The sequence below is a fragment of the Ranitomeya imitator genome, chromosome 10, assembly GCF_032444005.1.
Source record: "Ranitomeya imitator isolate aRanImi1 chromosome 10, aRanImi1.pri, whole genome shotgun sequence".
Taxonomy (NCBI): domain Eukaryota; kingdom Metazoa; phylum Chordata; class Amphibia; order Anura; family Dendrobatidae; genus Ranitomeya; species Ranitomeya imitator.
The window spans coordinates 24,126,331-24,150,886 of record NC_091291.1 but is presented as its reverse complement, the minus strand read 5'-3'; the positions used below and the strand labels follow the sequence as shown (position 1 = coordinate 24,150,886).

Sequence of the window (24,556 nt, the reverse complement as noted above, 5' to 3'; positions counted from 1 at the left end):
AGGACGAAGATGCAGCAAGGGAGGGTGAGAATTGATGTCTTCTGGAAGCTGGCGGCAGCAGCTGTCATTGTGCTACAGCCACCGACTCCTCGTTCCCCCTCCCCCGCCGGCTTTCTGGACCATGACTCGTGTATAAGCCAAGGGGGGCGTTTCATCACAAAAAAAGTGTTGAAAATCTCGGCTTATACATGAGTATATACGGTATTTAAATTACCAGATTCCTAATTGGACTGAGTTTCTAAGACCAGGGTTTATTACTTACTTGGACAATGATCACACTTGAGACCTAGAAGAAGACCTAAGAAGGTCGAAACGCGTAGTCTGCACGCATAAAGCAGCAGTGTGGCCCTTTTTTGGTCCCTCTGTGTATATTAAGTACTTCTGCCATATGGATTATTTTAAAGAAAAAAGAATAAAATGGTTTTTAATTGACAAGTAGAAAGATTCGCTGGAATTTTCTTTTGTATACTGTAGAAAACATGTAGATAAATGTTAAAATGAGCCTTTTAGGTCTTTAATGATCTTATCAGGAACATATTGTCCCAAATAATTCAGAAATAAAGTAGGAAAAGAAAATAAATAAAACATTGAAAATCATCGCTTGTCACAATCTCTGTTACTTTCCCATAGTCTTAAAAACAACATATCTGATGTGCAAAAATAATTGTGATAAAAAAGGAAAATTACTTAAAATGTGTTTAACTAGTCCTCATTTCTAAAAAAATTCAGAAAAACATACACATATTCCCTTGTATTTTTGACTTTAGGAGACACACCCTATGTGAATATCTTAAGAAAAAAATGTTGATCTCTTATGAAAGAAACCCAAAAATTATATTGATAAAAGAAAAAAAACAATAACCTGGTCTTGAACTTGTTAGTTATGTGTCCGATAGTAAAAAAAAAAAAACATACAAGACTCAAACTCTTCGGTGTTGTATTGATTTATTCTTCTTTACATTTCGTTAACGTTTTTTAAGGAAATCTTGGATTATAACTTATTAGATCAGTTCAAGCTAAATTTGTAAAAGGAGAAGATTTAACTTAGAAAAGTTTGGAAATTTCGAATTCACAGAGTAAAAAAAAATGGACAAGAGACAAAGAGTAAAAGAACAGAGGCAAAAAAGTGACATACTTTGATTTTTGTTTATTTTCCAGCCAAGCTATGTTAAAGAATATTATATATTATTATATACTACTAATATTATATTATATACTACTCTCTAAATTGCTTTGGCCTCATTCTTCCAAGAATCCCTAAAAAAAAAACTATTAGAAAAACAATTTCAGAAGTAGAAAACACACAACGGCCGGATTCAGGACGACTTTGTGGACACTTTTGCTGCCACTGGTGCAGACGGTTTTAACGTCCACTGATACACCGCCCAAGGTTTCAGTCTGGCTGCCAAGATCACAGATGGATTTTGTTGCACATCCCCGAATGGCTGTTGAAGATGAGGGGCTTCCTACACAAATGAATGCGATAAAAGATTTTACACACATAGCATCGTGAATGGCTATTTTTAATATTTGTCTGATTTACAATTTTTCAAATTTAGTTTATGTAACGTATATTTTGCAATTTATATTATTAATATTTTATCCGACACTCCGACCTATTAAATTTTACAGTCTCAAAGTGGAATATAATTTTTTCCAGTGGTCTCACTACTGAGAGAACTCAACATCAATAAGCAGAATGAAAATATGTCAATGCCTCTTACAGGTATAGCAATAAAGGAGAAAGAAGAGCATACCCTAGTAAAGAGGTGGTCCACTAAATTAACATTGATGACCTAGCCTTAGAATAGGTCATCAATGTTTGATCGGTGGGAGTGCGACACCCGGCTTCATGCCGATCAGCTGTTCTTGGTGCAAGTGTTGGCTGGAAGTGATCAGTTATGGAACAGCTCCATTTACTGATAGTGGCCACGGTTGGGTTCTGCACTTCCACCCCTTTGGATTTGAAGAGAGGGCTCCTGGTCACTTTCAGTAGATGGTGCAGTTCCATAACTGAGCACTTCCGGCCGCACCTAGAACAACTGATCAATGGCCGAGCTTGGTGTCGCACCCCCACCGGTCAGACATTGATGACCTATCCTAAGGATAGGCCATCAATGTAGAAGTAGTGGACAACCTCTTTACCTTTGTATATGAAAGGGTGCATAACACAGATTGTTTACACAGTATCGTCACAACAAAAACGAATTAAAAATAAATGCTACAAACGTAATCATTGAGTTTTTTCTAAATGGGAACAAGACATCACTTTCCTGGTCTGTAGTGGGCCAATTGGAGAATTATTTTGTCCTCACTAGTTCAGTGATGATGAAATATGAAGAGGACCCCTCACTCTTTTTCTTTGGTTCCCTTTATAGTGAATTTAAAAAAAATAAGTATTAGTACCTGAAATCTTTGTTGATTGGAGAAGACACATATTCTCATCTCCGCTGCATTGTACCGTATCCGGCGTGTGACACCAGGTGGAGTCGGCAGATATGCAGGATCGGCAGACTAGTCCATTGGGGTTGGTGCTTTTTGTTGGCACTAAAGAGATAAAAGGGAAAAGTTAAAAGAAGACTTATTTTTCCATTACATTTATACCATCATGTTGTTCATGTACTGTATATACTCATGAAGAATTTTTGACCTCCTTCCAAAAGTTGTCCTTTTACTATACATAGATATATCCTTTCTTGTCTTTGCTCCTGGATCAACATGTGTGGCACAAGATGATCAGCTTTAAAAAAAGCATGATTTTGTGATACTCTGCCATGAGATGTCCATGCTATGTGTGCCTATATACGGCCACTCAATGGACGCTACGTGGATTGCAGCATGTCAAGAGTTTTGTTAACATGTTGAAAAATTGCATTGATTTTGTTTTTTTAAAGAAATAGACACCTTAACCTAACTGAAGAAAAGGTAAGAGTGAACACATCTGTGGAAACATTACAAGTTGGGCATGTCCAATGAACATCGAGCTTCCATGAAACGCACAGATTGGTCAGATGTCATAGTGACATCTACTCATTACAACAGAGCGATGCCTTGGTATTACCTATTCATATCTTATCAGAAAACGTAAAATTGTATTGTCCAAGGTAAAATCCCATTTGCATCCAAACTTTATTGAGAACAATAGGATCATGGAGAAAAGATCAGTTTTTTGGGAGGCAGTCTGAATCAGGTATTGTGCGTTTGCACCTTTCAGAACTAACTCTCTGGCCCAGATGTCACCTCTCTGCTGTCCAGAATCCCGGAGTGTCTATCAGCTATATCCTCCTTCTTCAACTCTCGCTTCCTAAAACTCAGTGTAGACAAAACCAAACTCTTCATCTTCCCCCCATCTTGCGTATCCCCCCCTACCTGATCTATCTATTATGGTATATAGCATCACGCTTTCTCCCGCACCTGAAATCCGCTGCCATGGGGTAACTCTTGACTCTGCCCTGTCCTTCAAACCGCACGTCCAAACTCTTGCCAACTCCTGTCACCTCCAACTCAAAAATATTGCCAAAATCCATCCCTTCCTCAGCCCACAATCTACTAAAACTCTTGTGCATGCCCTCATCATCTCCTGCCTCGATTACTGCAACACCCTCCTCTGTGGCCTCCCCGCTAACTCTCTTGCACCACTCCAGTCTGTCCTCAACTCTGCTGCCCGGCTAATCCACCTCTCTCCTCGTTACTCCCCTGCTTCTCCCCTCTGCAAATCCCTCCACTGGCTCCCAATTCCCCAACGAATCCAGTTCAAACTACTAACACTGATCTACAAAGCCATCCACAACCTGTCCCCTCCTTATATCTCTGAAATAATCTCCCACTCTCTTCCCTCACATAAACTTCGATCCTCCCAAGACCTCCTACTCTCCTCCACACTTATTCGTTGCTCACTCAACTGCCTCCAAGATTTCTCCAGAATATCCCCCATCCTCTGGAATTCCACGCCTCAACACGTCCAATTATCCACCACCCTCGGCTCCTTCAGACGGAACCTGAAAACCCATCTCTTCAGGAAAGCCTACAACCTGCAATAACCATTCTGCCGCCTCACCAACCACCCGAGCTGCCGCATCACCAACCACCCGAGTTGCCACGTCACCAACCAACCGAGCTGCCGCCTCACCACTGCCAGAGCTGCCGCCTCACAACTGCCAGAGCTGCCGCCTCACCACTGCCAGAGCTGCCGCCTCACCACCACCAGAGCTGCTGCCTCACCACTGCCAGAGCTGCCACCTCACCACCAGCAGAGCTGCCGCACCCCCGACCTTCTGTCACTTCCCCATTATCCTGTAGAATGTAAGGCCACAAGGAGAGGGTCCTCTCCCCTCTGTACCAGTCTGTCATTGTAAATTTGTTTACTGTAAACAATATCTATAACCCTGTATATAACCCTTTTTCTCATGTACAGCACCATGGAATTAAATAAATAAACAATAATAATAATAATAATAATATCCTCTCTCATTCCATGGATAAACAAGATGGACATTTGTCTATTTTTCAACCGTATTAGCTATGCAACTATTTTTTGGCTTCTGTCCCTTCTTCTCCCTATGTTGGGTCTTCTAGAGAATGTCAGCACCAACCTAACTCCACAATGTTGTGCATCCCACTCTGTTTGACTCTGTGTTGCTTAGTCGGTGGTCTTGCCTGAGGAAGACTCAGAGGTACAGTAAAAGAAGAAGAAGAAGAGCTTTTTGAAGATCCTGGCAGGAAACAGCCATAGTTGGACAAGTGTTGCCCAAGACGAGACAGATTCTATTTGGACCATATGTATTCAATACAAATCGAATCTCCTTGAATCTTACAAATCTGCCCAAACTGAAATTCGAGAGATAAACTCAACTCTACATTTTTTTCACTATAGCAAAAATAAAAAATAAAAAAATAATTAAAAATGTTTTCTTTCCCTACTATAAATACATTTCTAGATCAACGACGATCAATCTTAATGATCTAGTAAATATAACTTGACAAGTGTTATAGTATATATTGATGACAACTATTGGGTCTTCCGTTGATTTCAAAAGCTCTGACGAGACTATGTCAGTGGAGAGATGGGCAGAATGATCATATCCTCTGGATGCGCCATAAATATATGAGATAGGAATACTCCGTTAAAGCGTTATTCCCATAAAATCAAGTTCTCTCCTTTCCATATGATAGGGCAGGGGTGGGGACCTCAGGCCCCAGGGTCATTTATGGCCCTCAATGACCTTTTATGATGCCCTCAGGCAGATTCTCTGGGACCGCATTCTTGGGTAAAGGGTTGTATTTTGATTGCCTACAGTTGATTAATTTCTTTTTGCTCTGTTAGCACACACAGTGTTCACCACTGAAAACTGAAGGGCATGTAATGAAAGATTACGTCTTGAAACCAGTGCCAGAGTCAGGATGAACTTTACGGGTGGAGTTTGTACGGCCCCCAACGGATGGTATAAATATCCAAATTGCCCTTGGCAAAAAAACGATTCCCCACCCCTGGGATAGGTGATAATTTCCTGATCGCTGGAGGTCCAAGCACTGGTGATGGTCTTTAGTGGAGTACTAGAGTCAGTGGATGATTTCCTTTTGAAAATTAGGGCTTCAAATAGAAAAAAATCAGAACTTGCTGACTTACATGCTGGAAGATCAGGAGTACAGTTATCACTGCCACAACATGAAGCGGCCATCCTTAATTGTAGCTGTGATGTGCTTATGCTGCCCTTAGTGCTACATTCAGATGGCGGTGAGCATAATCTGAGTAACATTTCGGTTCTCCCTCCACCTATAGCAAAACATAATAAAGATTATTGTTTTCTAAAATTTTAAAAAATAATATAAACCATACAGGTGATTGGATCTATTGTTCAGAAGGGTTTCTTTGAAAAGTAATTGTATATTTTCAGAATAAGCTGTCCAGTACATGTACATACAATTTTCATCCATTATAGGACTTGTTTCCGGTGTTTTCACCGGTTTCGCCATCCATGCTTGATCTTTTAATTTGCAATTCACTCTGAGACTGGCTTCTATGGTGTCTCCTATACATAGCACAGTGGTACACAGTACACAAACCTATTCTTCATTATATAGCTAGTGCACAGGCAGAAGCATCAGCATGGAAGACTTTATTCAGCAGTACTGAGCAGCGTAGCTGTGCATCCAGCTCTAGAGTGAATTAAAAGACTTATTAGAAAGCTCAGAACCATCTTTCTGCAACTCCTTCTCATCACCATAGAGTATAGTACTCAGAGGATTACAAAGAAATGACAAAGACCCATTGCAAAAGTTCTAATTTGCCTCTCTCCCACCTCCATTTCCACCCCCCAACAGAAACAAACAAAAAAATGGTGGAATAAGAGGGGTTTACAGCACAAATGTGTAGTGACAAAGTTTAAATGGCATACCTGCCAACTTTTAAAGTCAAAGAGAAGGACATATTTTGCAGCACGTTCACAGTAATTTTGCCCCTATTAAAGTCACCCACTATGACACCCCTTAAATTTTTAACATAGAATAGGATGCCCCCAAAATGACCCCTATAAACGGTATGAAATCCTCACAGTGAATTCCCACACACAGTTTTTTCCATAGTATCCCTAACTTCACAGTGACCTCCCAACACAATATTATACCCCAACAGTCACACTCCCACACAGTATGGTGTCCAAAGTCACCCCCCACAGTAGGATTTAACCACAGTTGCCCCTACCCCTAGAAGTTTTCTTTTTTCCTGCATGACACTTCCTACAGGGGTACTGAAAAAAAGGTCCAGATTACAGATCGAATTGGAGATAAAATTGTGAATTCATTGTTAATCCATTAAAAAGATATTGAAAAATAAAAAATTAAGGTGGAAACCTTCATGAAACCTAAGCTTCTCAAACGCCAAACAGAATTTGATCAGAGTGTAATCTGAGATTTTCTTCGACGTGGAGAATGAAAAAAGCAAAAAATATCCCTCTTCTCCATTCAGTGTTTCAATGAAAATCGAACAGCATTTGGACGTTAGCCGACTACAGTTTGATTTTCTCCACAGACCCATCGATATGAATGGGTAAGTGCCATCCAATTATCGAAGGCAATTCGTACACGGCCCGATTTTTTTCTTTGGACTGACTCGGTCCGAAGAAGAAAAATTGGATGCATGATCCAATTGAATAATATAAGTGCAATCCGTCAACATGATGGCTAGCACTTATCTGATTTTTATGGTTGTGTGCACCAGCCCTTATGCCGATAGGTTGGTAAATGCTCTATATTGCATATTTAGCACAGAATATTAAAGAGGAAGAACAGGTATCCAGCTCGGCAAACTGTGAACAATCTTTATTAACAACGCATTTTGAGAAACCGCGCACATTTCGTCATCATTAAGGATACGAGGTCACTCGAAAAGCGTTGATGCCGCCTGTCATGTGAAGAAGCCTTGCTTTGTCCTCCAGCTTCTATCCATCTGAATAAAAAGATTGCTCACAGTTCGTTGAGTTGAATCCCTGTTCTTTCTCATTGATTACTTCCACGCTTTGACATGGCGTTCTCCAGCCTCTGAACAAGAGGGATATGTCATAGGGTGAGCTGGATTCATTTTATTTAGGACAGAACATTACCAAAGCAACCAATGCCATTCGGAGATCTTGCGTTCAAGTCCCCATGTAGGATACTTCTAGTGTTCAAAAAAGAGTTCCAAAAAAATTGAAAAATATAATTTTTCAGAATAAGAAGTGTTAGGGGTCGAGTTCCTGCCTCTGCACAGGGGGAATCTCAGGCCATCTCCACTGCGGTCTCCCAGTCTTCTCCTGGCGCAGTGTAGCCTGCTCAGCGGAGACGTCGATTCCAGCATCTTGCTCAGTCTGACTCTGTGCTAAGAGTTACTGCTGCATTTCCTGCTTCTGCCATTGAAGTCAGTGCTGGGCAGCGGCGAGCAGACGCTTCTGGGACTAAGTCCTGCTTTTCACGTTCTGAGCATGCCCAGGGTAAGATTCTCAGTCAAAGAAAGAAAAACGGCTAACAAAAGCCGCAGCCAGCTCACCAACCAGACCATCAGATGTGGAGCACGAAAGTAAGTCCTGACCCGAGACTCCAAGCAGCAGCAGATCCAACCATGTATATACTCCAGCTCCAGATAAATGGTAAAAAACTTTTTCTTTATTCATCCAACGTAATAAAAACAGGATAATCCTTACAGATGGCAGACAGAATAAGTGATTGCGCAGAGAACGGCTACGCATTTCGACCACAACGGATCTTACTCATGCCTAGATAATCTCAGAAATGGTAGCTATATATATAGCACCCTAGAACCTATCACAAGCATTTCATCCATCACATGACTAAATACACAGGTCCTGGAAGTGCAATAAAGACAAATACAGATAGTATGGTAGCTATATATATAGCACCCCAGAAAAGGAGGATAAACTAAAAGAATTCAGTGAACTTAACGAAAAATTAAAAGCCCGTAAATACCCCAATTGGTCGATTAATAGGGCCAAAAATATAGTGGACAAAAAACACAGAGAAGATCTTTTGGTAAATAGTGCTATGAGTGGATCTAATAAAAAGAGATTAAGTGATAAACCTCATGTATGTTTACAGTTCAGTTCTCAGTTTAATCATATCAAAAAAATTATCAATCATAGATTACTTATTTTAATAAACATCTATTTTTACTCGGTGCGTTCCGCTAGCCCAAACAGAATACTAGCGCCTGGGTCTGGCTAGTAAATGGCGGACGATCAGCGTCTACAGCGGTACATCCAGCAGCTGGAGGGTAGATTGGCAGCTCTAGAGCGTGCAACCTCAGCTGTGGACGTCACTGCTGTAGCTGTTCAGGCTGCAAGTGTAGCTGCAGCCAGTTTGTCCGCTGCCACCCCTGCTCCGACTTTATCCCGTCTCCCGCTTCCAGACAAGTTTGCTGGTGACAGTAAGCTATGTCGGGGATTCATGAGCCAATGCTCCATACATCTTGAGCTGCTGGTTGCACATTTTCCTACGGAACGGGCGAAAGTGGGATTCATTTTATCTCTTTTGTCGGGCAGGGCGTTGGAGTGGGCAATGCCGCTTTGGGAACGTGATGATCGTGTGGTACAGAGTGCTCTGAGGCAGGTCTTTTTGGGACCTCGTGTCACCCACGATACCGTGTTCCAATTGTTGACAATTACTCAAGGTCCATCCATGGTCAGCCAGTTCGCCATCCAATTCCGGACTCTAGCTTCTGAGCTGGAATGGCCGGATAAAGTCCTTATTCCGGTGTTCTGGAAAGGACTGGCAGATCATGTAAAGGACGCCTTGGCCACCAGGGAGATTCCCACCACACTGGAGGAGCTCATTACTATATCTACCCGCATCGATCTCCGTTTTAACGAATGGAGGTTGGAGTGGACCCAGTGTAGGCAGAGGTTTCGGCTGGCTCCCACCTTTGCCAAACCTCTAGAATCTCCTGTTATGGCGTCCGACTCCCATGAGGCCATGGAGGTCTCTCGAGCGGGACCTAGGTCTCAGACCGTTCGAGTACCTGCGGTGTGTAAAAATTGCCAGCAACTGGGACATTACGCTAATAAATGTCCACGGCGGTCGGGAAACGATCGCGTCTAGTGATCATTGGAGGAGGTTCAATGGACACAGCGGCATTTTCTTCCAAATTGTCCTTTAAAGGGACAATCCTGTTCGGCACATCCACTCATACAGTAGATCGTTGTGTGGATTCAGGAGCAGAGGGAAATTTCATGTCTTCTGCTTTTGCTCTGCATCACGCAATACCTCTGGTAATGCTTGCCAAACCGGTAACTGTTAGAGTGGTGAATGGGTTGACACTTCCGTTACAAATCACTCATCAGACTGTCCCTTTCACATTAGCCATGTCCCCATCCCACCAGGAGATTATTTCCCTTCTTGTCCTTCCCGAGGGAATGGATGAGATTCTGCTGGGAATACCCTGGCTCCATTTCCACTCCCCACATATTGAGTAGACCTCTGGGAGGATATTGGGTTGGAGTGAATCCTGTAAGGGCAGATGTGTGAAAGAGTGTGTTCAGGTTTCCACCACTGAGATAACCGAAGATCTCTCTTCTCTCCCCAAATACTACTGGTCCCATGCAGATGTCTTCTCCAAAAAGGCCACGGAGACCCTTCTGCCTCACCGTCCCTACGACTGTCCTATAGATCTCTTGCTTGGAGCAGAACCTCCTCTGGGACGTGTCTATCCCCTCTCTCTCCCGGAAACGGAGGCTATGTCCCAATACATCCAGGAGAATTTGGCAAGAGGCTTTATTAGGAAGTCAGTGTCACCAGCAGGGGCAGGGCTCTTCTTCGTGCAGAAGAAGAATGGAGAATTACATCCTTGCATAGATTACAGGGATCTTTCTTAACGCCATCACCATTAAGAATAAGTACCCGCTGCCCCTGATTTCTGAGCTTTTTGATAGGCTACGGGGAGCTAAGGTATTTACCAAATTAGACCTGTGGGGAGCTTATAACCTGATTCGCATCCGTGAGGGGGACGAATGGAAGACGGCGTTTAACACCAGAGATGGGCACTATGAGTATCTGGTGATGCCCTTCAGGTTCTGTAATGCCCCAGCCATTTTCCAAGACTTTGTCAACGACATCTTCCGGGATATGCTTTCCACCTCGGTCGTAGTCTATCTGGATGATATTCTCATCTTCTCTCCAGATATTGACTCCCACCGGAGAGATGTTGGCAGAGTCTTCGACCTCTTACGGGCAAACTCTCTTTACGCAAAGTTGGAGAAGTGTGTGTTTGAGCAGGAGTCTTTACCTTTCCTGGGCTATATCATTTCCGCCCAGGGATTGGCTATGGATCCTGCTAAACTACAGGCTGTGATGGACTGGCAAGAGCCCCATTCGCTTAAAGCGGTGCATCGCTTTATGGGGTTCATTAATTATTACCAACAGTTCATTCCCCACTTCTCAACTATGGTAGCTCCCTTGGTAGTCCTCACCAAGAAGGGAGCAAATCCCAAAGTGTGGTCTGAAGAGGTCTCCAGGGCCTTTTCTTCTATTAAGTCTCATTTTGCTAGAGCTCCCATCCTACATCGTCCCGATGTCGATAAGCAGGAGCAGTCCTCTTCCAAAAGGATGGATGCTCAAGGTCGGAAGCATCCGTGCTTCTTCTTCTCCAAGACCTTCACACCAGCGGAGAGGAATTATTCCATCGGGGACGGGAAGTTGCTAGCGATGAAGTTGGCTTTCTCAGAGTGGAGATTCTGTTGGAGGGGGCTCGTTTTCCCTTTCAAGTTTTCACAGACCACAAAAATTTGCTATATTTGCAAACAGCCCAGCGGCTAAATTCTCACCAGGCCAGATGGTCCTTGTTCTTCTCCCGATTCCACTTCACCCTCCATTATCTCGCTGGGGAGAAGAACATTCGTGCTGACGCCCTTTCTCGCTCTGTCGTGTCATCTGAGGAGGAAGGAGAGCCTCGGCTTATTGTCCCTTCTGAGAGACTGAGAACCATGGCTCCGGTGTCGCTTAAGTCTGTGCCTCCGGGCAAGACTTTTGTGCTCATAAATTTGCGACGGGAGGTCCTCTCTTGGGCTCATTCCTCCAGGGTGGGTGGACACTTTGGGACAAAAAGGACATCTGAGCTGCTGGCGAGGACGTACTGGTGGCCGCATATGCTCAGAGATTACGTTCTGGCGTGTGTCTCATCCGCCAAAAATAAGTCTCCTCGACAACGGCCGGCTGGGTTACTCTATCCCTTGCCGATAGCAGACAGGCCCTGGGAAATGGTCGGGATGGACTTTGTAGTGGGTTTGCCCAAGTCTCACGGCTGTAACATCATTTGGGTTATTATCGATCATTTCTTGAAAATGGTGCATTTGGTGCCGCTTCCACGGTTACCTTCTGCACGGGCCTTGGCAGCGTTGTTCATAAGACACATCTTCCACCTACACGGCATGCCAGACAAAATTGTCAGTGACCGGGGTCCCCAGTTTGCGTCTCGGTTCTGGAGAAAGCTTTGTCGTCTTCTCAGCATTGAGTTAAATCTCTCTTCCGCATATCATCCCGAGATGAATGGGTTGCTAGAGAGGGCCAATCAGACTCTGGTCACATATTTGCGACATTTTGTTTCTGCCAGGCAGGATGACTGGGCATCTTTATTACCATGGGCAGAGTTCGCCCTTAACAACGCTGAAGCCGACTCCACCGGTCAGACTCCTTTCCTCCTTAATTACAGCCAGCATCCACGGGTTCCTGTGCCTATGCCCATGTCCTCTGCTGACTCCAGGGTGGCAGACTGGGCAGTGGAGGCACGGGACATTTGGGACTGCACTCAGGATGCCATTCGGGCCTCCAAGGAGAGAATGAGGTCCTCCGCCGATGCACATCGGCGCCCTGCCCCGACTTTTGCTCCTGGCGATTTAGTGTGGCTCTCCGCCCGTAACATCAGGCTGCGTCTAGAGTCTACTAAGTTTGCACCTCGCTACTTGGGTCCCTTCAAGGTTCTCGAACAGGTTAATCCTGTCGTCTACTGTCTAGCTCTTCCTCCACGCCTTGGTATCACAGACACCTTTCATGTGTCCCTCCTTAAGCCCGTATACATGTCCCGGTTTTCTGAGTCATCGGGTTCGTCTATGGACGATTTCGAGGTGAACGCTATTTTGGGGTGCAAGGTGGTACGTGGCAAAAATTTTTATTTGGTGGACTGGAAGGGTTACGGCCCTGAGGATAGGTCCTGGGAGCCTGCTGAGCACATTCGGACTCCGCAGCTCATTGCTGCCTTCAAACGTAGCGAGGCCCAAGGAGGGGGGCCCTAGGAGGGGGGTAATGTTAGGGGTTGAGTTCCTGCCTCTGCACAGGGGGAATCTCGGCCATCTCCGCTGCGGTCTCCCATTCTTCTCCTGCCACAGGGGAGCCTGCTCAGCGGAGATGTCGATCCCAGCGTCTCGCTCAGTCTGACTCTGTGCTAAGAGTTACTGCTGCATTTCCTGCTTCTGCCATTGAAGTCAGTGCTGGGCAGCGGCGAGCAGACGCTTCTGGGACTAAGTCCTGCTTTGCACTCTGAGCATGCCCAGGGCAAGATCTCTCAGTGGAGATCTGGGGTCACATGCTCAGGTACTGCAGCAACTCCATTGGTCCTTCTTTGAAAGGTCCTAAACGTGCTGCAACTATTTAAGTCTCGCATGGCCGCACGGCCATGCGCTAGTATCAATTCTAATATGTGCTTTGCGCCAGTGTGGTTATGCATGTATGTGTTCAGGGACCCGGCTGAAATAAGCCCCTAGAATGCTGGCACCTCCGGCGAGGAGATTGTGTGAACGTAATTCAGGGACCCGGCTGAAATAAGCCCCTAGAATACCGGCACCTCCGGTGAGGAGATTGCATGTTGCATAACCACTGACTGCTATCAGTTCGGCAGTTAGCTTGTGCTCCTGTGAGGCTAACAGGGTGCAGTGCTTTCCTCTCGCGGCTGCTCTGTGAGGAAACAGAGCTAGTCTATACCGCCAAACAGTGCCACCATTCACTAGCAGCAGGTTCCTCCTGCACGGTGGACCCCGGGCTGCGAACGCACCATTCATAATAAACATCTATTTTTACTCGGTGCGTTCCGCTATCCCTAACAAGAAGTCATTTATTTTGATTAAAAAAACACTTAAAAAATATAAATCTTGTATCACTGTATCAGTAACGATCAGTACAATAAAAAAAATCTTATTTTACCTGTGCAAAGAGTAAATCCTATGAACCACAAAATGGTACAAATAATAACTACAGGTTTTTACGAAAAAAAAAAAAATAATGAAGTCTGCTCTTGGATAAATGAAAAAAAAATATTGCAGTCCTGTGTACAAGAATTAGCGCTTTCACTTATTAAAAATAGTGAGAAACTGAGTAAGGGAAATTAACTTTATACATAATTATGTAAGAAACGCCAATAAATGGAGTAAATCCCATCACTCACCAATAGTGGATTCAGAATATTGAGATGCACATACGTGGCCTGATGGACAAGTCACGTTATTGCCCGAGCATGAGGAGGATGGTGACATGCACTGCGTACACGAGAGCGCGTCACCTAAAGAGAAAAGCGCGTCAGTCAGTGGATCAATCATTCATGACATTGTTGTCTGCAACATCACTGAGATCAGCAGCATCCGAGAAAATTCTTCAATCACTTTTGTTGCCACTGGTGCAGTGGGTTTTCACGTCCACTGTTAAACCGCCAAAGGTTTCAGTTTTGCTGCCGAGATCACAGATGGATTTTGTTGCACATCCCCGAATGGCTGTTGAAGTTGAGGGGCTTCCTACACAAATGAATGCGATAAAAGGTTTTATACACATAGCATCATGAATGGCTATTTTCAATATTTGTCTGATTTACAAAATTTAGTTTATGTAATGTATATTTTGCAATTTATATTATTTATATTTTATCCGACACTCCGACCTATTAAATATTACAGTCTCAAAGTAGAATATAATTTTTCCAGTGGTCTCACTACTGAGAGAACTCAACATCAATAAGCAGAATGAAAATGATAGGTCAATGTCTCCTACAGGTATAGCCATAGTTAAGGGAGAAAGAAGAGCATACCCTACTAAAGAGGTGGTCCACTAAATTAACATTGATGACCTAGCCTTAGGGTAGGTCATCATTGTCTGATGGGTGGGAGTGCGACACCCGGCTTCATGCCGATCAGCTGTTCTTGGTGCAAGTGGCGGCTGGAAGTGATCAGTCACGGAACGGCTCCATCTACTGATAGTGGCCGCGGCTGGGTACTGCACATCCACACCTTTTGATTTGAAGAGAGGGCTCCTGCTCACTTTCAGTAGATGGTGCAGATCCATAACTGAGCACTCCCGGCCGCACCTAGAACAACTGATCAACGGGGGAGCTTGGTGTCGCACCCCCACCGATCAGACATTGATGACCTACCCTAAGGATAGGCCATCATTATAGAAGTCGTGGACAACCTCTTTACCTCTGTATGTACAGTGCCTTGCAAGAGTATTCGGCCCATTTGAACTCTTCAGCCTTTTCCCACATATCATGCTTCAAACATAAAGATACCAAATGTAAATTTTTGGTGAATAATCAACAACAAGTGGAACACAATTGTGAAGTTGAATGAAATTTATTGGTTATTAATTTATTATACATTTTGTGGAAATTCGAAAACTGAAAAGTGGGGCGTACAATATTATTCGGCTCCATTACTTTCAGTGCAGCAAACTCAGTCCAGAAGTTAATTGTGGATCTCTGAATGATCCAATGTCATCCTAAATGCCTAATGATGATAAATATAATCCACCTGTGTGTAATCAAGTCTCCACATAAATGCACCTGATCTGTGATAGTCTCAGGATTCTGTTTGAAGCACAGAGAGCATCATGAAGACCAAGGAACACAACAGGCAGGTCCGTGATACTGTTGTGGAGAAGGTTAAAGCTGGAATTGGATACAAAATGATTTCCAAAACTACATCCCAAGGAGCACTGTGCAAGCAATCATATTGAAATGTAAGGAGCATCATACCACTGCAAATCTACCAAGACCCGGCCGTCCCTCTAAACTTTCATTTCAAACAAGGAGAAGACTGATCAGAGATGCAGCCAAGATGCCCATGATCACTCTGGATGAACTGCAGAGATCTACAGCTGAGGTGGGACAGTCTGTCCATAGGACAACAATCAGTCGTACACTGCACAAATCTGGAAGTGTGGCAAGAAGAAAGCCATTTCTCAAAGATATCCATAAAAAGTGTAGTTTAAAGTTTGCAACAAGCCACCTGGGAGACACCAAACATGTGGAAGAAGGTGCTCTGGTCAGATGAAACCAAAATCGAACTTTTTGGCAACAATGCCAAATGATATGTTTGTTGTAAAGACAACACAGCTCATCACCCTGAACACACCATCCCCACTGTCAAACATGGTGGTGGCAGCATCATGGTTTGGGCCTGCTTTTCTTCAGCAGGGACAGGGAAGATGGTTAAAATTGATGGGAAGATGGATGGAGCCAAATACAGGACCATTCTTGAAGAAAACCTGTTGGAGTCTGCAAAAGACCTGAGACTGGGACGGAGATTTGTCTTCCAACAAGACAATGATCCCAAACATAAAGCAAAATCTACAGTGGAATGGTTCACAAATAAATGTATCCAGGTGTTAGAATGGCCAAGTCAAAGTCCAGACCTCAATCCAATCGAGAATCTGTGGAAAGAGCTGAAAACTGCTGTTCACAAACGATCTCCATCAAACCTCACTGAGCTCGAGCTGTTTGCCAAGGAAGAATGGGCGAGAATTTCAGTCTCTCGATGTACAAAACTGATAGAGACAGACCCCAAGAGACTTGCAGCTGTAATGGCAGCAAAAGGTGGCGCAACAAAGTATTAAGTTAAAGGGGCCTAGTAATACTGCACGCCACACTTTTCAGTTTTTGAATTTTCACAAAAATTTAAAATAACCAACACATTTCGTTCAACTTCACAATTGTGTTCCACTTGTTGTTGATTCTTCACCAAAAAATTACATTTGGTATCTTTATGTTTGAAGCATGATATGTGGGAAAAGGTTGAAAAGTTCCAGGGGGCCGAATACTTTCGCAAGGCACTCTATGAAAGGGCGTATTACACAGATTGTATAGACAGTATCTTCACAACAAAAACAAATAAATTAAAAATAAATGCTACAAATGTAATTATTGAGTTTTTCTAAATGGGGACAGTAAATAATTTTCCTGGTTTATAATGGGCAAATTGGAGAATTATTTTGTCCTCACTAGTTCAGTGACGATAAAATATGAAGAGGACCCCTCACTCCTTTTCTTTGGTTCCCTTTAAAGTGAATTTGAAAAAAATAAGTTTTAGTACCTGAAATCTTTGTTGATTGGAGAAGACACATATTCTCATCTCCGGTGCATTGTATAGTATCCGGCGTGTAACACCAGGTGGAGTCGGCGGATATGCAGGATCGGCAGACCAGTCCATTGGAGTTGGTGCTTTTTGTTGGCACTAAAGAGATAAAAGGGAAAAGTTAAAAGAAGACTTAATTTTCCATTACATTTATACCATCATGTTTTTCATGTATATACTTATGAAGAATTTTTGATTTTCTTCCAAAAGTTGTCCTTTTACTATACATAGATATATCCTTTCTTGTCTTTGCTCCTGGCTCAACATGTGTGGCACAAGATGACCAGCTCAAAAAAAGCATGATTTTGTGATACTCTGCCATGAGATGTCTATGCTATGTGTGCCTATATTCGGCCACTCAATGGATTGCATCATGTCAAGAGTTTTGCTAACATGTCGCAATATTGAATTGATTCTGCTTTTTTAAAGAAATGGAATCCTTAACCTAACTGAAGAAAAGGTAAGAGTGAACACATCTGTGGAAACATTACAAGTCGGGAGTCGGGACTGCTCATTGAACATCGAGCTTCCATGAAACGCACAGATTGGTCAGATGTCATAGTGACATCTACTCATTACAACAGAGCGATGCCTTGGTATGACTTATTCATATCTTATCAGAGAACATAAAATTGTATTGTCCAAGGTAAAATCCCATTTGTGTCCAAACTTTATTGAGAACAATAGGATCATGGGGAAAAGATCAGTTTTTTGGGAGGCAGTCTGAATCATGCATTGCTAATGTGCACCTTTCCTTTATCCTCTCTCATCCATTGGTTAAACATGGTGGACATTTGTATATTTTTCAACCGTATTAACTATGCAACTATTTTTTGGCTTCTATCACTTCTTCTCTCTACGTTGGGTCTTCTAGAGAATGCCAGCAACATCCTAACCCCACAATGATGTGCATCGCACTCCAATTGATTCTGTGTTGCTTAGTCGGTGATTTTGTATGAGGAAGACCCAGAGGTAAAAGAAGAAGAAGAGCTTTTCGAAGATGCTGGCAGGAAACAGCCATAGTGAGACAGGTGTGGCCCAAGACGAAACAGATTCTATTTGGACCATATGTATTCAATAAAAATCAAATGTCCTCTCTGAATTTTACAAATCTGCCCAAACTGAAATTCGAGAGATCCACACAACTCTACGTTTTTTTTTTTCATTATAGAAAAAATAAAAAAATAATTAAAAATATTTCCTTTCTCTACTATAAATACATTTCTGGATCAACGACGATCAATCTCAATGATCTAGTAAATATAACTTAACAAGTGTTATAGTACATATTGATGACAACTATTGGGTCTTGCATCGATTTCAAAAGCTCTGACGAGACAATTTCAGTGGAGAGATGAGCAGAATGATCATATCCTCTGGATACACCATAAATATATGAGATAGGAATACTCCGTTAAAGGGTTATTCCCATAAAATCAAGTTCTCTCCTTTCCATATGATAGGGCAGGGGTGGGAACCTCAGGCCCCAGGGTCATTTATGGCCCTCGATGACCTTTTATCAGGCCCTCGGGCAGATTCTCAGGGACCACATTCTTGGGCAGGAAGCTGTATTTTGATTGCCACCAGTTGATTAATTTCTTTTTGCTCTGTTAGCACACACAGTGTTCACTACTGAAAACTGAAGGGCATGCAATGAAAGATTACATCTTGAAACCAGTGCCAGAGTCAGGATGTACTTTGTGGGTGGAGTTTGTCCGGCCCCTGAAGGATGGTATAAATATCCAAATGACCCTTGGCAAGAAAACGATTTCCCACCTCTGAGATAGGGGATAGCTTCCTGATCGCTGGAGGTCCAACCACTAGGATCTCTACCAATCCTGAGATTGGTACTGTACACTGCATGCTGTCAGGATTCTCTCATTCCTTGTTAATTGACCTCAATTATGCGATTTGCATACTTCCAGCCACATTCCAACAAGACTTGACCTACCTCAAGCAATACAAGAAAGTGTATGGTATGAGGTCACTCATGTCAAGTCGGTACATTGTCGTATGTATGCAAGTCGCATACTTGTGATCACTTGACCATGCCGTGCATACCTCGGGATTCGATCCACCAATCCTGTGCTCTGTTGTCGGCATCTCTGTCCTCTGAGCCACAACATGTTCTGTCGCTCTTCAGGTGAAGATTACCTTTTGCCTTTGTCCATTCCTTTTGGACAGTAGGTGTTCTTCATTTGTTATGTAGTCTATCCTATCTCACTGCAGGTGCTACTATTTAAATCTTCCCCTTGCTGGTCTTCTCTGCTGGTGATAGTCCTTAGCGGAGTGCTAGAGTCAGTGGATGATTTCCTTTTGCAAATTAGGGGTTCAAATAGAAAAAAATCAGAACTTGCTGACTTACATTCTGGAAGATCAGGAGTACAGTTATCAGTGTCGCAACATGAAGCGGCCATCCTTAATTGTAGCTGTGATGTGCTTATGCTGCCATTAATGCTACATTGAGATGGCGGTGAGCATAATCTGAGTAAAGTTTGGGTCCTTAGTCCACCTATAAGAAAACATAACAAAGATTATTGTTTTCTAAAATGTTAAAAAATAATATAAACCATACAGGTGAATTGATCTATTGTTCAGAAGGGTTTCTTTGAAGAGTAATTGTATATTTTTAGAATAAGCTGTCCAGTGCATGTACGTACAATTTTCATCCATTATAGGGCTTGTTTCCTGTGTTTTCACCGTGTTAGGTTTGGTGGAATGCACCAAATAATAATATTAGAGAATATGAGGTGCGTTCGCAGTCCGGGGTCCACCGTGCAGAAATGAGACCTGCTGCTGAGTAATGGCAGATGGACAATTGCTCACATGTGGGTTAGACCTCATCCAGAGTAAATGGAAGCGAACTCTGTTGCTTCACTGAGTCGCCATAAATATGCTGTTAACAGTCACAGGGTGCACCTGAAAGACACTAGTGCACCTGATAGACACTAGTGGGATCCCTATGAATCACCCCCACTAAACTGGTGATTGGACTCGTTCTGACCCTCGGTCGCTTTTGAGCCCGCGCCTGAGGACGCCCCGAGTCTGATGCAGAATCCAAGCGGGTGTTCCCACACTACACTAACTGGCTGTCAGGAAAGCGCACTGATTGCGCACGGTGTCGTACAGGCGGGCACTGCAAATAGACGCTGAAACGTGTGCTAAGTGTGCAGGTAGCACTGTCGGGCGCTAGGTAGCTTCCACCATTCGCAAACGGTCATCAACACAAGAAATAGGAATGATTAAGGAGCTTTCATCCATCGTCAGACATTCATCTACACACACACGTTATCAAGTTTGTACTAGCGCATGGCCGTGCGGCCATCCGAACCTTTTATAGCTGTAGCTCTCAAGGACCTTCCTAATGGTCCAATAGGAGATGCTACAGGACCTGAGCATGTGACCCCCGACCTCCAGTGGGAGGTCGTCCTGTGGGCATGCTCAGTATGGGAAAAGCAGGACTTAGTCCCTGAAACGCCTGCTCGCTGCTGATCAGTACTGGCTACAAAGGCAGAGCCTGGAAAGGCAGCAGTAACCAAGCACACAGTATTAGCTTGAGACAGACGCTGGGACCAACGTCTCAACTGAGCAGGCTCCACTGCGGCTGGAGGAGAATGGGAGACCACAGCGGACATGGTCGAGATTCCACCTGTGTGACGGTGGGAACTCGACTTCTAACACACCAGTTTCCACATCCATGCTCCATCTCTTAATTTGCAATTGACTCTGAGACTGGCTACTATGATGCCTCCCATACACAGTACAGTGGTGCACAGTACACAAACCTACTCTTCATTATATAGTTAGTACACAGGCAGAAGGAAGCATCAGCATGAAAGACTTTATTCAGCAGTACTGAGCAGCATAGCTGTGCATCCAGCTCTAGAGTGAATTAAAAGACTTGTTAGAAAGCTCAGAACAATCTTTCTGCTGCTCCTTCTCATCACCATAGAGTATAGTACACAGAGGTTTACAAAGAAATGATAAAGACCCATTGCAAAAGTTCTAACTTGCCTCTCCCCCACCTCAATTCCCACACCCCAAGAAAAACAAGCAACAAAATGGTGGAATAAGAGGAGTTACAGCACATATGTGTGGTGAGTCTGGTGACATAAAGTTTAAATACCTGCCAACTGTTAAAGTCAGGGAGAAGGACATGTTTTGCAGCACATTCACAGAACGATACCCCATAAATTTTTAACATAGAATAGGATGCCCCCAAAATGACTCCTATAAATGGTATGAAATCCTCACAGTGAATTCCCATGCATATTTTTTTCCATAGTATCCCCAACTTCACAGTGACCCCCCAACACAATATTATACCCCAACAGTCACACTCCCACACAGTACGATGTCCCAAATCACCCCTACAGTAGGATTCCACCACAGTTGCCCCTACCACTATGATGTCCCCAGTCATTCACAACAGTATGATGTAGCCACATCACCCATGAAGCTTCCCCAGAATACGAAGCTACCACCGTTCCCCTACACTGCAAAAATAGCCCCATAGTATGGTGCCCCACAGAATATCATGCCACAACACTATGAACCCTCAATATCACACAGAGAATGATTCCACTACAGCTCCTCCGACAATACAATACCCCCACACAGTATTATGCACACACAGTTCCCCTACACACAGTATGATGCCCCAACAACTCCCACACAGTGCTATGAACCCACAGCCCCCCAAAATATGATTCTCTCCAAACCTGACTTTCCAGGTCAGTTCAAAAATGCTAATTACAAACTGATATGTTTTTTGTTATTATTAATTTGGCTGCGTAAAATAGAACGCAACTCTTTTTTTTAACATAAGGGGAGCAAAGCAGAGGTGACAGTGCTGTGAGAGAAGAGCTGCAATGGGCCTTTATAATGGCACATGCTTTGCTCTGCTTTTCTACACTGTACTCACCAGAAGCTAGATCTGTTTGTCCTGGTTTTATATGAGTCTTATCATATAACACAGGGAAAGTTTAATCTGACCATCTCTGGGAGTGTTTTTTTCCCTGCAGGACACTTCCTGCAAGGGTACTGAAAAAAGGCCCAGATTCCAGATGCAATTAGAGATAAAATTGTTAATTCATTGTTAATCCATTAAAAAGATATACACATTTGAAAAACAAAAAATTAAGGTGGAAACCTTTGTGAAACCTACGCTTCTTAAACGCCAAACATTCCTAATCCTGGTAAGTTCATATGACATTTTGATTGTCATTTATTACATGTTTTGGATGAGTTGTGTTGACCAAAATTGCAATTCTGGTGTTTCAAACTATTTTTGTTACAGTGTATACTATATGTTTTAAATATTTTATTTTTTTTTCGTTTTTTGTTAGTTTGGATTTTTACTTTTACAGATGATTTGAATGTTTATTTTTCATTCTTTTGAAACTTTTTTTTTAGCTTTATTCTTTATCTTCCAATCCCTTTAGGGAATAGGCTCTGACCTCTGCTTTTAGAGACGAATGTATAACTCAGATGGAATCTGCCCAGTTTTGACGCTCAGATCATGGTGGAGGAATTGTTTTTTTTACCTTATACTTTTTTTTGTTCCCTTTATTTATTATTTTTAGTGATGAGAGGACTTAACATTCTGATTTGTGGCATGCTTGCCAATACGGTGTGTATTAACCTCTTCTCGCCATTGCACAATCCGTTCACGTCTTTATAGATGTTTGACCGGACATGATGATCCTCAGGTGAACCCTGTTTAGCAACATCCCTGCTAATAGAGCTACAGCAGGGGGATTGGAGTGCTTGCAATGCTTACTTAACTCTTTACTTGCCATGAACAAAGTGATCACAGCAAGTCTAGACTTAGACAGAAGGACATCTTTCCCTCTTTGAACACCATCAGCTCCCGCAGGGGTCCAATGATAGCTAGAGCTACTGGAGAACTGGAGAACCTTTGAGTCTGCAGTAGCTCAAAATCTAATGGACCTTGGCTAGTGCGTATGTTCTCCATTTGAGAAAATCATTCCAAATAGGCTAATCACACTGATCAGAATTTGATCAGAGTGTAATCTGAGATTTTCTATGACGTGGAGAACAAAAAAAAAACCAAAAAAATATCCTTCTTCTCCATTCAGTGTTTCAATGAAAATCGAACAGCATTTGGACGTTAGCCGACTACAGTTTGATTTTCTCCACAGACCCACCGATATGAATGGGTGAGTGCCATCCAATTATCGAAGGCAATTCATGCATGGCTTGATTTTTTTTCTTCGGACTGACTCTGTCCGAAGAAGAAAAATCGGACGCGTGCGCTGTCTCATAGAATAATGTGAGTGCAATCCGTCAACATGATGGCTAGCACTTATCCGATTTTTATGGTTGTGTGCACCAGCCCTTATGCTGATAGGTTAGGAAATTCTCTATATTGCATATTTAGCACAGAAAATTAAAGTGGATGAACAGGTATCCAGCTCAGCGAACTGTGAACAATCTTTCTTTCGAGCAACCACGCACCATTCGTCATGATTAAGGATCTGAGGTCACTCGAAACGCGTTGATGCCGCCTGTCATGTGAAGAAGCCTTGCTTTGTCCTCCATCTTCTATCCATCTGAATAAAGATTGCTCACAGTTCGTTGAGTTGAATCCCTGTTCTTTCTCATTGATTACTTCCACGCTTTGACACGGCGATCTCCAGCCTCTGAACAAGAGGGATATGTCGTATGGTGAGCTGGATTTATTTTTTTTAGGACAGAATATTACCAAAGCAACCAATGCCATTCGGAGATCTTGCGTTCAAGTCCCCATGTAGGACACTTCTAAATGTTGAAAAAAAAAAAAGTTAAAAAAATTGAAAAATACACTTTTTCGGAAAAAGAAGTTATTTATTTTAACTAAAAAACACCAAAAATAATTAAAATCTTGTATCACTGTATCAGTAACGATCAGTACAATAAAAAAAAAATCTTATTTTACCTTGCAAAGAGAAAGTCACAAAAAAATGAAATATTTAAGTATTTTCAATTTCACTGAAAATGAAATAAAAAATTATTGTAAAGTCGTATGAACCACAAAATGGTACTAATAATAACTACAGGTTTTTATGAAAAAAATAAAAAAAAACAGAATGAAATCTGCTCTTGGAAAAATGAAAAAAAATATTGCAGTCCTGTTTACAAGAATGTGCGCATTCATTTATTAAAAATGGTCAGAAATTGAATAAGGGAAATTAACTATATACATAATTATGTTAGAAACGCCAATAAATGGAGTAAATCCCATCACTCACCAACAGTGGATTCAGAATATTGAGATGCACATACGTGGCCTGATGGACAAGTCATGCTACTGCCCGAGCATGTGGAGGATGCGGACATGCACTGCGTACACGAGAGCGCGTCACCTAAAGGGAAAAGCGTGTCAGTCAGTGGATTAATCATTCTTGACATTCTTGTCTGTCAAAACAATATTCGGCTGCAACATCACTGAGATCAGCGACATCCGAGAAAAATCTTCAATCATGTACTCAATAAATAAAAAATAATAATGATATGTTCTTCGCGTTACAATGTTTCAGAAAACGTACTTGTTGTTGAGAGGGTCAAGAATAAGCCGAGGATTCCAATCAGGGAGATCATCGTTCTGTTCTTTGTAGACCGGTGCTATCATGAAATGAAAATCTTTTATCAAGCAAATTAATTTATTAACGTTTTATTGGGCGGGG

At 42.7% G+C, this 24,556-nt stretch overlaps 1 protein-coding gene across 1 annotated transcript; it reads right to left on the bottom strand.

The window, feature by feature from the left end:
- Positions 1-928: 928 nt before the first annotated feature.
- LOC138652294 (urokinase plasminogen activator surface receptor-like) lies at positions 929-24,556 on the bottom strand. Its single transcript, XM_069743082.1, has 9 exons — positions 24,419-24,556; positions 24,122-24,235; positions 19,234-19,380; positions 16,827-16,967; positions 14,130-14,258; positions 13,916-14,029; positions 5,627-5,773; positions 2,407-2,547; positions 929-1,466 (listed from the first exon to the last, which is right to left on the bottom strand). Exons 1-9 carry the CDS (start codon positions 24,468-24,470, stop codon positions 1,273-1,275), a joined length of 1,179 nt encoding a protein of 392 aa, XP_069599183.1. The 5' UTR covers positions 24,471-24,556; the 3' UTR covers positions 929-1,272.